Source organism: Mytilus trossulus, chromosome 14 (genome assembly GCF_036588685.1).
Source record: "Mytilus trossulus isolate FHL-02 chromosome 14, PNRI_Mtr1.1.1.hap1, whole genome shotgun sequence".
Taxonomy (NCBI): Eukaryota; Metazoa; Mollusca; class Bivalvia; order Mytilida; family Mytilidae; genus Mytilus; species Mytilus trossulus.
In genome coordinates, this window is record NC_086386.1 from 54,774,210 (window position 1) to 54,788,367 (window position 14,158).

General features: G+C 30.9%; 1 protein-coding gene across 1 annotated transcript in view; it reads right to left on the reverse strand.

The window, feature by feature from the left end:
- LOC134697894 (phospholipase A and acyltransferase 2-like) overlaps positions 1-14,158 on the reverse strand; it is a 28,968-nt gene that overhangs the window by 11,854 nt on the left and 2,956 nt on the right. The window contains exons 2-3 of the mRNA XM_063560181.1: positions 10,762-10,867; positions 1,454-1,631 (exon numbers count right to left, since the gene is read on the reverse strand). Coding sequence (XP_063416251.1) covers positions 1,454-1,631; positions 10,762-10,864 — 281 coding nt within the window. The 5' untranslated portion in view covers positions 10,865-10,867. The remainder of the gene's footprint in view (positions 1-1,453; positions 1,632-10,761; positions 10,868-14,158) is intronic.

Below are 14,158 nucleotides of genomic sequence, written 5' to 3' on the forward strand. Positions count from 1 at the left end.
TGAGGTCAGATAATTTTGGTATGTGATAAAAAGCCATCCTGACTCCCGGAATAACAAATGTAAAACAATTCAAATAATCCCCCCCCCCCATAATACTAACGGCCTAATTTATTTACAAAACATGAAAGAAAAACAAATAATTTATGTAACACATCAACAAAAGAAAATCACTGAATTACGGACTCCTGACTTGGTACAGGCACATACATGCAGAATATGGCGGGGTTAAACATATTCTCTTGCCGATTATAAATCTGAAAAAAAACCGGCAAAATAGCAAAACTCTATATAATTTTAATCGCTATTTTGACGAAGCCTTTATATTTAGACAAAGATTTCTTAAAACTTATAAATCAATTCTAGCCGTAGAATTTGTAAATCAATTTTAGCCGTAGAATTTATAAATCAATTCTTGCCGTGAGAATTTATAAATCAATTCTAGCCGTATAATTTGAAATCAATTCTAACCGTAGAACTGTTCTAGAAGTAGAACTGACCAAAGGTTTGGTCAGTTCTAGCTAGAACTGTCTAAAACTGTTGTAGGGTAGAACTGTCAGGATCAGTTCTAGCTAGAACTGTCCAAATCAGTTCTAGGTAGAACTGACCAAATCAGTTCTAGCTAGAACAGTTCTAACCCAGAACTGACTAAAAGGTGTCAGGCTGACAGTTCTACATACTGTTCTAGAACAGTTCTCCTGACAGATTCTGACAGAATTTATGAGAGGTTAGAACTGATCTCCACTGTATGCCACCATTTTTTCTATACATTCTATTACAAATCATTAATGTTTAAAAAAACACTGTTATTTGATAATCGAGGTTTGTAGTCATAATACAACTAAGATGAATTTATCCTACTCATTTTCTTTCCTGGAACCAGTTTTAATAAACTGAGGAACAATTTCGTTTTTGCTGAAACTTGTGTGTTTTGACATAGTTTACATACAACACTTTGAAAAAGGAGTTAATTCATTTATTCTTATCACTGGCTGTAAAAAAAAATTTTCTTTTTTTTTTTATCTACGACGATGTTTTAAAAGAGTTGTTTAAAAAAATTAACAGTGATTCCGTGAGGGAATAAAAGAATGTCGAAAGGATGACAAAATTGTGAGAAAATGGACAATATGTCTACAATTTAAACAAACAATGAATACACAGTATATTTACTCAAACAATTAAATTTAAAATTAGGCACGTTTAAATGGGCCGTTCATTACTGGTCCGTTCATTAGGGCTATTGGCGCTACAACTTATTTTAGGAATAAAATTGACAAACAAAGGTTAACTTTAAATGCTTAATGATAAATCAACAAAATTAAGATGTGTAGATATGGGTAACACTCAATTACTTAACTTTAAGTCATATTTTCATAAGCTTTCCATTTTAATCGAACACAATATTCTCTTCCATTATTTTTGAAATCAAGTTGTATAATGTAGTTGCTGCACTTACTTATTCCCGCGGTCTTTACTGTTATTGATGCTTAATTCACTGGTGCCCACAACATTGCATATGTGTTCTCTCTTCACTTCCGCTTTGTTGAATTTAACACCACTTACAGTAAGTAAGTGACCTGAGTTAGACGCAACTCGTCCACCAATACCAGAAACATGAACCACTTCTTTATTTCCTGATAAAGACAATATAAGTATGTGTAGAAACAGTCCTGCTACCATACCATGTGATTTGCTTAAATCCAAAGAATGATACATCATATGAAAAAAATACAAATTACATAAAACCCAACGAAGTACAAAAAGGAAATTGAATGATTTAAAAAAAAATATTATGTGCAATCGAACGGATAGATACCCGTAATAGTGCGTTGACTGAAGGCAATTTTTTAAAATTTAATCTCCCCGCCGCACACACACCTAGATATAATATATCATTGGACCATCGGAAAGAGGAAACCTTGTACTATAACAATATGCCTGTCGTCAGGACTTGATATGGTCACATTTTTTATTTCTAAAGTCAACTTATTACAAACGTTACTGTTTTGGCTTTAGTAATGTCGGTTATTTTACATAAACCTTCATCATTCAGATTTTTGTTATCCAAAAAAATGCTAAAACGACGTTTTTAAACAAAACTTTAAAAATAAAGTTTTCATTCTAAAAAATGTTTAGAGCACCTTATAAAAAAAATCTTTTTCAGGCAAAAATCAAGTGTCATGCAGGACAATACTTTAAAATTATTTTTTAAACTATCATATTTGGTGAGGTATAAAACCAAAGCAATAGAACACTACAGTCAAATATGACCTCACATTGAATTTGCGTATACTTCTGGTTTTTTTTTATATACTACTCGTTGCTTTTGTTTTTTTTTCACAAATATTACTGCTTCCATAGTACTATCTGTTATTGTGTATTTTACTCTGGTTAATATCTATTACATTATAGGTTTTGTACCTATACCTCCCGCTTTTTTTCCTTGCAACGAACCACAAACTTCAAAAGTATTCCATATAAAAAAAGAAGGTATGATATGATTGCTAATGAGACTAGTCTCCAAATGAGACCAACGGAGACATAAATTAACAACTATAGGTCCCGTACGGGCTTCAACAATTAGTAAAATGTATACTGCATAGTCTTCAATTCCAGAAAAACAAATGTAAAAAAAAAAAACGAAAATTCTAACGGCCCGATTAATGTACAAAATAAATAGGAAACCAACAAATATAGTATAAAGAAACAAACGAAAACCACTGCATCACAGTCTCGTGACTTGAGACAGACACATAAAGAATGTGGAGGAGTTTAACTTTTATAACGGCTCGCCAACCCTCCCTTAACCTGGGACAGTATGTACCAGTGTAACAAGCTACATATAAAATCAATCTCCATCATCTTCATTTCATCAACCGTCACAAGACATGTTTTAATATTTCTACACATGTCACTCATGGACACAGGTCTGTACATGAAAGGTTCTGCTCAAAGCAAACACGTTATTTTGAGCACACAGATTTTTCTTTTCAAGTACAGACAAGGTATTGTAGGAAGTCCGAAGACATTTGTTACTAAAATACCAGCTTTAAACCATCCCTATCAATTTATCCAAGATTTAACGGAGATCTAAAAGTGGGTTTATGAAGGTATGATGACATCAATATGCATATGCTTTTCTGCAAAGATGCTGGGGAAACATTATATGGTACGTACATACTATCTTGAATTCGCTCAATTACAATGGTTGGCAACACTTATTAGATAGCGTCGCACTTTACTTTAAGAAGCACAAAATTAATTGGTATTCAATGTTTCAACAAGGTGTTTTGAACCAGACTCATCATACATTTGTAAAGCCAATTCTAAATAAAAAGGAGTAAAAACAAATTTGGCCACATAAACGATTGACTCAACAATTTCCTTGGGCATTTACGCAATTTCTCTGGTGCCATTTCCTGAGAATAGACTTTGCTGTATGCAGTATCGTCGAGTAACTATTAAATAAATTGCAATAAATACGAAGCTTAAGCATTGACTGAATTGAAAAAGGAAAAGACAGTTTATCTGAAGTTAGGTATTCTTCTGTGGAAATCTGTAGAGTTTCGATGTCTTTTCAAAGTATACTTGCAGCGGAATGAAATATATGTCCGTTATTTGTGTCTATTACAGTTGACATTGAAATTTTGAGGTCAGTTTTCAATTGATTAGCGGCTGATTTCGAATGGTTATTTTGCTACTAAGTATTATGTTAGATTTGCCTTGAACTTGTTGAAGTTGTTTGACAACGGAGTTTCTATAGAAATCAATGAGTTGAGACTGCATTCTACAAGTAAAATATTCAGTTCAAATTAGAATCAGTAGGAAGAAAAGATCGATATTTATCAAGTAACTTTGTCATGAGGAATGGGTTTTTTTCACCATTAAATCGTTGTCATTAGCGAAAATTAAGTTATTAAAAGCAGCATCGTATTCTGTAATGCAACCAGAAGGAAAGAGTGCTTGAAGTTTGAAAGATGAACGAGAAACTAGTTCAACTTTAGATTTATCTGACATGGATAAAACAATCTTAATACGCTCAGGTCATAAAAAATAATAGGTTTGTTTGCCCAAACGCTACCTACCCAGAAAAAAGCTGCCTACTCAAATTCTTTTACTGTCCTGATTTGAAGAAGTTTTTTTTTAATCAAATGGGCATGAAGACTAATAAACATCTGATACTTCAATTTCTTTTTTTGAAAAAAAAAAGAAAATGCCTACCTACCTACCCACTATCTCAACCTTTGGGTAGGGTTTGGGCAAACCAAAATATTTTTAAGTGTGGCCTCATCTGAATCAAACTTGCGTAGTTTTTTTTTTTATCTTCCTAAAATGTTGCAACAAAATATACAAGTGCTCCAGTTGAACGACTGCATTCTAGAACGCGTACAAACACCCGAAAATGAGGGACAACATCCGATAATTGTATGTCGGCTTTAAATATTAGATTAGAGGCTTTCTCGCTCTAAAAGGGGGAACAATTATGTTTTCTTGTGTAACTTTTGTAGCAAATTTGTGAAAAAAATTGTATATAATAGCGAAAGAGGTAGTAATACATATCAGTTGAGAGCAAATTATTGACTAATACACAAAATGTGACGGAAGGCAAGTGATTTAGTTCCGTGTTGAAATTGAAGTTTTTTACTTCAATCTTTTTCCATTGATTTCTTATGTTATTTTTCATATTTAGGTTCTGAAATTTTTATCAGTAACTAGTTTAATGAATTACTATATGCTTAACATATTATGGGATAATTTTTATTACTACTTTGAAGAAGAAACTAAAGTTTGTGTCTGAATTTGCAATTAAAATTACCTCAATTTTAAACAGTCCAAACTTAGCAAATTCAATAGACTAGAAGAAAATAAAATACTGAATAGATTATTTTGACATATGAAAATAGCTTAAAAAAAAATTATTTCAATAAAATGTAAGCAAACATTCACAATTTTTCATTTTGAAAAAGGGGGGTTGAAACTTTCCAATATACTACTAGTCATTAAAACGACTTTTTAGAAAAATGTGACCATACGAAATTCTGACGACAGGTCAAAAAATAAAGAAGACATATTTGTCTTTAAGTTATGACCAGTTTTAGCCGTGTGTTATTTGGGGAGATTAAACTCGCAATGTAGACGGTCCGTGTAACACTTAATAATTCAAAGTTTTAAAAAGTTTAAAAATTTTAGATTTTTGGAATTTTGATCAAAGTTTCAAAATATCAAAATTCCAAATTGTGTAAAAAGTTTTGAAATTTTGAAATTTTTACCAAATAATTAAAATATCAAAATTCTAAATATCGTTTTTAAATTTGATAGTGAAATTTGATCAAACTTTGAAAATACTAAACCTAACGTGCAATCTTGATTATTTCACTTTTTGAAAGTTTAATTTTTAAAATTTTTGATTAAAATATCAAATATAAAAAAGGGGCGAAAAGAGGAGTACTTGTAAACTGCAAAACGAAATAAAAGCGGAACGAAACGAAACAAAATAAAATGAAGACATACTGATACTTAAAAGTTAATATAAAACATAAAACCAAAGACAGGCAGTTGTAACAGGTGAAAAATTAGATGACAAAAATAAAAATTTCTCAAAAGAAGAGAATTTAAACGCACGGCTCTGATACTGACCATTTTACTTGCTGGTTTTACCAGCACCCATATTTTAGGAGTAACAGTAAAAACTGACCAACTCGCACTAGGTCAAATAGTATGGTAAGGTTGAGTATATATAAAAGAAGATGTAAAAAAGAAGATGTATATATATATTCTACTGAACTTTAAGCAATAAAATGGTTCAATACACGTTGTATTATCTCATTTGATTTAAAATTTTTCTGTTACGCTTTACGACTTCTTATTTTCTGCAATCACGTCGGCAGATGAATATATCATTCCATGTACATTTTGAACGATCGTCTTTAACGTTTTAATAAACTATTTCTGTTCTTTATAAATTGTTGGCCTTAAATATTCAGCTTGGAGCGTTCCTGAAGAAGGTAGATCCGGAAAAGCTTTTCGGTCGTAAATTTTTGACTTTTTGTATTCATTCTTTTTCGAATGCATGACGATCATATATTGCCTTGTATCAACGATTACAGATTTAAGTATTGGTACAGCAGGAATACTGAATTCATGGTGTCGCAATGAACGTTGTGCTAGTCTGGATTGTGGGAGGTTTTTGATATTTTTTTACGCTGAAATTCAGAGTAAGACCAATGTTAGTAGTTTGGAGCCAGGATACTGCTATAAGGTATCTATACTATTAAACGAGAAGACCTCATTTTTGGTGTCGCTTCTCTTCTTCCCACAATAAATTAATCAACACGCCTCTGTGTCCTATAGGTACAGTGCATAGTCGCATTTGTCATCCATTCATATGATTATTCAGATTAAGTTATTTTAGGAGAAAAACGAGAGAAAAGGCATCCGGATAATGTCCCGTCATTGGACGAAATTTGAAGTCTGATTAGTCTTCCGGTTTGCGTTTTTCTATATACTGTAATTTTAAGAATAAAGCATAAAGCATAAAAGATTTATTTAAAGTCGGTTATACGGATAACAATACAACATAAGCTCTGTAGAGCTTTTTCCGACATTCTATCTGCTATCATTTTCAAGTTTACTATCCACGGCGGTCACATAGTTTATTAAATAGAGAGGGTCTGTATACATGTATACTATATCAATGACCACCATGGATCGATTAGTAAACTTAAAATTGAAAGTAAATACACTATATTTATATAGTAATGAATGTTCATAATATACAGATAAGCGCTAAAATTATTCATGTGAACTTTTGGTACCTTTTCTGAAATTCTCCAGTTATTGAATCTTTTACAAAATTCATTGATTACAAAAAAAGAAGATGTGGTATAATAGCCATTTTGAGACAACTCTCCACAAGAGACCAAAATGACAGAAATTAACAACTATAGGTCACCGTACGACCTTCAACAACGAGCAAAGCCCATTCCGCATAATCAGCTTTAAAAGGTCCCGAACTGACAAGGTTACACAATCCAAACCAGAAAACTAGCGGCCTTATTCATGTACAAAAAATGAACGAAAAACAAATATTTAACACATAAACAAACGACAAGCACTGAATTACAGTCTCCTTACTTAAATGTTCATAACATACTCAATGTATTATGTTCATATTGAAATTGATAGAAAACCAAAAATTGGGAATTTTGGAAATAAAGGAGGTGGGATATAAAAAAACATTTTCCTGTCCCCAATAACCTATGACTTATGATACTTTTGCTGAAATTCTCCAGTCCTTCAATATTTTACAAAAATTCTTCCAACAACACTTTACATACTTTTAACTACGCTCTGAATGCCCGCGATTTCGCGGGTGTGTTCTAGTCTACATAAAGTCACCATAGATAGATACGAGAATGTAAAATATGAAGTTGCGCCAGACGCGCGTTTCGTCTACAAAATCCTTATCAGTAACGATCGAATCAAATAAAGTTAAAAAGGCCAATAAAGTCAAATAAAATTAAAAGGGCCAAATAAATTCGTTAACATCCAACTAATTGTTCTGGTTTTGCAAACGCTGTATACATTCATATCATAAACGTATAACATAAACATTATTTTCAGCCTTCATATTTATGTAATAGTTGCCGCTGTACATTAATCGCCCATCTATCAATTTGTATGTGTCGGCGTTTGGAAATTGAAAATCATTTTAAAAAGTTTATATCATGCAGTGATAAATAGTTATCTTTTTGGGAATCCGATATATAAATATATTCTGATCTCCAATTTGCTGGAGAAAACAAAATCTGTGGAAGCAGAGGACAAAAAAAAAAATTCTGAATCCAGATATCCCCCATGCCTTATAGTATTAACTTTTGAACCAAATAATTTGATTTCTAGCGATGGAAAACTTAAAATAAAATCGTTTGCGCTCAGCGCGTTTTTTTTTTCTTCACTTCGACAAAACAACCATATCCCCAATTTTGAAGTTAAATGGTTGCATCCTGAGACAACGTTTGGACTGATGCTTGTACAAAGTATACGCATTTACAATAATATATCCATTATGGGCCCTAAAGGACCAACCGCTGTTTCCAAATAGAAAATAAAAGGAAATGGATTTTTTATTTGCTTGAAGGGATATCATTGTTCCGTAATTGTTACTTGTGCATTTTAAGGGCATATCCATGAACAGTTTATTTCTGACGGTGAGAATTTCTTCCCTTTAAGGAATATAGGCTATTTTTACCTGCTTAAATAAAATATTGATAAAAAATATACCTTCATGTGCTACTTTTTGAGTAAAACGAGGCCGAAATTTAAGATCTTTGCTCGAAATTCCGATTTGTGGACGTATTTTTCCTCCCGACAGAAATGCACAACTTTTTTTGTTTTTAAAGATGAACACAAGCTGTTTTTGGATAAATTATTTATAAGTTCTCTTTTACATATGTATCATATAAATTTATTAAATATTTTGTTTATAGATAACTTAAATTTATCAAATGTTCAGGAACAACCTATTTTAAATTATCCATTTTTGGTTGCCAGTGACAAATATTTCATGAGTGTTCAGGATTAAATAAGCAAAAAATCCAACAGGGAGCCCGTTAATCATATGATGAAGTTATTATCTTAAAGTTAGCTTAATTGAGGTCCGGAGCTAGCATTTGTCAGTAACTGTTATCTTTATATATAGTAGTCCTTTATTAATTTATTATCATTGTCATTTTGATTAGATTCTTTTGTTTCCTTTTCTGACATGGGACTTGGATTTCTTTAAAAGTGCGTTTAACTGTGTGTATTGCTGTGGGTTTGTTTTTTCTACATTGGCTAGATGTATAGGGGAAGGGTTGTGATCTCACGAAACATGTTTACCCCGCCGCGTTTGTGCGCCTTTTCAGGAGCCTTTGGTCTTATAAGTTTTGTATGATTTTAATTTGAGCTCATTGTTATATTTCGTAGTTAAGTTAGTATGACGTATATTATCACTGAACCATCACTGCACCATCACTGAACCAGGAGCGTGTTCAATACCATAGCAGCTACGTAGCCGCTACGAAGCTGCTATCAATATCTATGCAGAAAACTCGGCTAGCTGTACGCGTTCAATAGTCATAAATATACGTAGCACTACGTAGCCGCTACGATATTGAACGCAACCCTGTACACTGTTTTTAACTAGAGGCCTGCTGAAGCACGCCTAGCACAACGTTGATTGTGACACCATAAATTAAGTTTTCCTTTCGTATACTTGGAACTGAAATCAATTATAAAAGGCAATATATTATCGTCATGCAATCAATAAAAAAACAAAACAAAAAATTAAAGTCATAAGAAACGAGTGACCGGTGAAAAATAAAGTTCTTCCAATTCTTGAACCAATGCATACAAAAATCATTAACTTAGTCTTCTGTGCACTAATTTATCATTTTTTTTCGTGTAAATTTCGTATAATCGTCAATTTTCTTTTTCAATCGGTCAGTGCTGTTGTGAAAATATGGCAGGTAATTAAAGTTCGTGTTTTGAAGCCAAAGTTTAACGATTGACACCTGTTTCAGTGTTTGTCAACAATCGACAAAAAACAACAAAAAAGCATAGAAATGAGCACGTGTTTAACATGTAAATTCAGATAATGTTTTATTTTAGGGACATCCATGCGTTTTGTGATCACTGGATTTTTACGAGATGGGTCACGCTGAGGTCACTTTACATACGGAAAATATGTCGGGGCAAACAAAATAAATTAAAATTCTTCTAAATATGAATAAATCAAAGAATTTTCTTCAGAAAAAAGTATATGTACATAAGTTTTATAATAAAAAAACTATCCATTGAGTTATAAAAAAACATATGCATTATTTTTTTTTGATTTGAGGTTTCTTATGACTTTAAAGTTGCATGCGACTGTAGCGCTTTTCTGGATCTACCTTCATCAGGAACGTCAAAAAGGCGAATAATACTATTTTACCTACTGCGCGTTGGTTTCACTGTTACCTCTAAATTTTTGGCACTGGAAACACCCAAAAGCTCTTATTTTTTTATTATAATTATCTTTTTTTTTTTTTTTTTTTTATCTCAAACGCTATCTTTCTATCAAATATTTAAATCAATTTATTTGATGCTGGTTTAGATAGGATATATTTTTTTTATAAAAGATGCACAACCTTAAAATTTCAGGATACTGTTATCCCAGGTGATGTCTAATATGTTTTATAAAAAAACGACTTCTTCTTTTAATTGTTTATTTTGTTATAAAAAGTGATTTGATATATTTCGAGCTATTTATTCCAAACTAAGAATCAGAGCAGTGTTTACAGGTAACCCTCTTTTCGCCCCTTTTCTCTTTTTTTATATTTCAATCAAAAATCTAAAAAATTAAACTTTCAAAAAGTGAAATAATCAAAATTGCACATTAGGTTTAGTATATTAAAAGTTTGATCAAATTTCTAAACTATCAAATTTGTAAACGATATTTAGAATTTTAATATTTTAATTATTTGGTTAAAATTTCAAAATTTCAAAACTTTTACACAATTTGGAATTTTTATATTTTGAAACTTTGATCAAAATTCCAAATATCTAAAATTTTAAAACTTTTAAAAACTTTGAATTGATAAGTGTTACACGGACCCTTTATCTGCCGTTTTACATTTGTTTGATTTCATCTTCACTAATTAGTTTTTTTTCAGGAAAAGCGCGATTATGGAATACAATTCTTTAATCCTGGCATCTATGATGAGGTAATTTGTTGCAACATACCTATGTAAACTGCCCAATGACTGTACGTTCCTCGATCAATTTCTAACAAATCTCCTTCTTCCAACGGACGGCGGTTTGGGTTTGGCAAAGTTTTCTGAGCCATTATCTGCAAACAGAGAATATATTCAAATAGTTTAATTTACTTTCTTATGCTGACACATTTTTTCACAGTCATAAAACGATTAAATGTACAAAGTGTAACGTTTCTGTCGTTTCATTAAACTTCTTTCCGGATGTAACTTATCTTATTCTTCGGTGATAAAAAAAATTGAAACCAATTTCGATCTTTAACTGCTCCCATAGATGACTTAGGAACCTAAAGATTGATTTTATGGAGGGCTGGGATGAAATATGGAATAAAAGAAAGGATAGGAGTTTTGAATAACAAAACCGAAAAGGATGAAACACCTTGCAAAGAAGAAAACGATGACAGAAATTAATTTTAAAAAGTCATGACTAATGTAACTTATAAAAAAGGAGAACAAAAAATTAGTGAAAAATAAAAAAAGCATGACAGAGATAACAATTAAGAAAATACAATAGAACATTTGTCATCCTACCCCCTAAAATCAAATGGTAGCTCCCTTGTGAAATAATGCGGTTTTTGTCATAAGGGTTTTGTTTTGATTTGCTCGAATATAAATTTATATAGTATGTACATTTACATGCAATATTAAAAATTAATGAGTGTAATTTTCAGTGTACGACGACAATCTTAGATTCTATGTCAATGAAATATCTAATTTTGTTTTTATTGTCAAAGAAGAAAAAAAAATTATAACCGTAAATACCTGCAACAGTATTATACTGCTGTTAAATAGTTAAAAATCATTTAGCGAAAACAAATCAACCACAACACGCAACAAATATGAACATTTTGAACAAGGATGAATTTAGTTAAAACAAATAAGAAAAAATATGTTAATTTGAATAGTTTGTTTAACTTATATATATGTTACAGTAAATAGGTGAAATTAGGAATTACATGTAATTACTAAAATTTAGGAATTACAGGTAATTCCCGATGCACTTAGTTAATACAAGTAATTCCTGAAACGGCCCAGTTATTACCAGTAATTACTAATTTTAAAATGCATTTTTACACCTATTTACTGACTGCTAAAGCAATGTTGTATTATGGTCAGATGATCAAAAGTTATAGTAATACTAACTAGCTATATATATAGAAGATCAGTTAGTACTCTTAAAATATTGAATGGTTGATTTGTATTAAAAATATCTTGAATAAATATGGACTTTTAAATATATGGTTAAATCAGAGTAACTTAAGTTTTAATCCAAATTGGTTAAAGTTGAGCATTATACATATATTTTTTAGCAATTTCAGCAGACATCAAAAATGGAAAATTCTCCCAAAGCATTATGTTTTAACTTTAAAAAAACTGTTTGAAGAATATTTAGACTTAGTACCTTATAAAGATAAGATAACGTTATGTAGGTTGGGAACTGGAATGAACTGTTATGTGTATTAGCTTCGAGATATAAAAATAAATAAATATTTTTTTTTTGTTTGTTAAATCATAAATATGATATAGTACAATTATAATTCAGCAGCCAATCTGGTTCTATTTTGTTAAATTAGCTGAGAAACAAGGTTGATAGGTTGTGCACTTGCGAGTTAATATTTGGACCTTATTGAATACGTATTCATGTGACCTTCAATTCAACCCCTAGCTGGAGATCGGTTATCGATGTATTAAGTTATTAAAATTGTAAGGGTTTTACAGAACAAATCGTCTCGCCTACTTTTTCTGTTAATCGCAGGCTCAACAAAAATGAGGAAAAAATATTATAAAATTTTCCTCTTGATAATATTTTTTACTAGTACTATAAGAAGCTTCTGTCAAAATATGGTAAAAATCCAGGATGGTTTATAAAGTATAATGTTTTAAAAACTTTAACTGCAGAGTGTATGTAATGTTAACTGGGGAAAAAAACTAGTCCGTTTATCCTGTTTATAAGTAATGTAGGATAAAAAGGATTTCTTTTACAAACTTTACTTTCGGATATTATTTTATGATCATAAACATTTAGCTTCTGTCCAAGTTTGGTAGAAATCAAGGATATTTGGAGAAAGTTATTTTAAAGTTTTAAAACACAGTGCATGATTAAGATTTTAGTTTAACAAAATTATGAAAATCAATTTCGGATTGATATCATTGTCTTGCATGCATATATTTACGGAGTTTTAAGACCTAAAAAAACAAACATTTTCCTGTTTCAATTCCCAAACACTAAAGAGTGAGCACTTTTGATGTGCCTTATATTCCTACATCCTTAAGTAAGCTCCCTTAAAATCCCTACCCCTACACTTTCTTATTTGGTATCTTGAATTATGTTTTTAATTTTAAAACAAAAACATTAAGTTAGTAAATAGCTGTAAAAATGACAGACAAAATCAGTAATTACCAGTAATCACTGAAACAACTAGTAAATACATGTAATTACTAAATTGGCTAGTAATTACAGGTATTTACTGAAATGTTTAGTAATTACGAGTAATTCCTAATTTCACCTATTTACTGTAACATATATATATGGTAAAAAAATTCTTTAATTTTTAATCATTCAATGATCTATTCAGTGCTATTTTTGTTTATATGAACGTGTTTCCGTGCTGTGGATAAACAGATAAAGGTGGCCATTCAAATATTATAACCAGTGTACATCACATGTTTAATATAGATTTGATAAAATCGATTTTAGGGCCCAATAATTTCTCCAAACGATGACTAAGTTACTGGATGATATCTTGATGTTCAGATTTATTCGGTTATGTGTTTAATTAACTCAGCAGTATACTTTGAATAAAGTACACTTTTACTTGTTATACATATTTCTACTATTTTGTGGAGAATAAAGAGGTGGTGGTGGTCGAATTGTTTACTCCGTTAAAGTTCTTTTAAAAGTAGCACAATACAAAGATGTTTTCATCCCAATCAGGCAACTTCAAACTGATATAATTCATCTCATCCTTGAAGTTCTTTAAATTCTATAAATGAGGTATCAAATGAAAGAAAACAGATTATTCTTACAAACTGTGATTTCATTTTGACATATATAAATATTACAAAATTTATTGTTATATAATTTATTGCTATATTGTGATGTCCACAATTGAATGAATTTCGATTTTTTTTCTCATTGTATTTTATTCTCTCATTAACCTCCAATGAAGTTTGCAACATCAATTCATAGCGATCTTTAAATTTATTTGGGGTATACAATTTGTAATATTGACTTTTTTTTAAATCTGAGACACGGTTCTGGAGGCTAAACTGTGTTGTACAAGAATCTATAAAATATTTTGGGAAACCTAAAGGCCTGGGGCCGGTTTCACGAAGCTATCCTAAGACATGTCATAAGACATATCTTA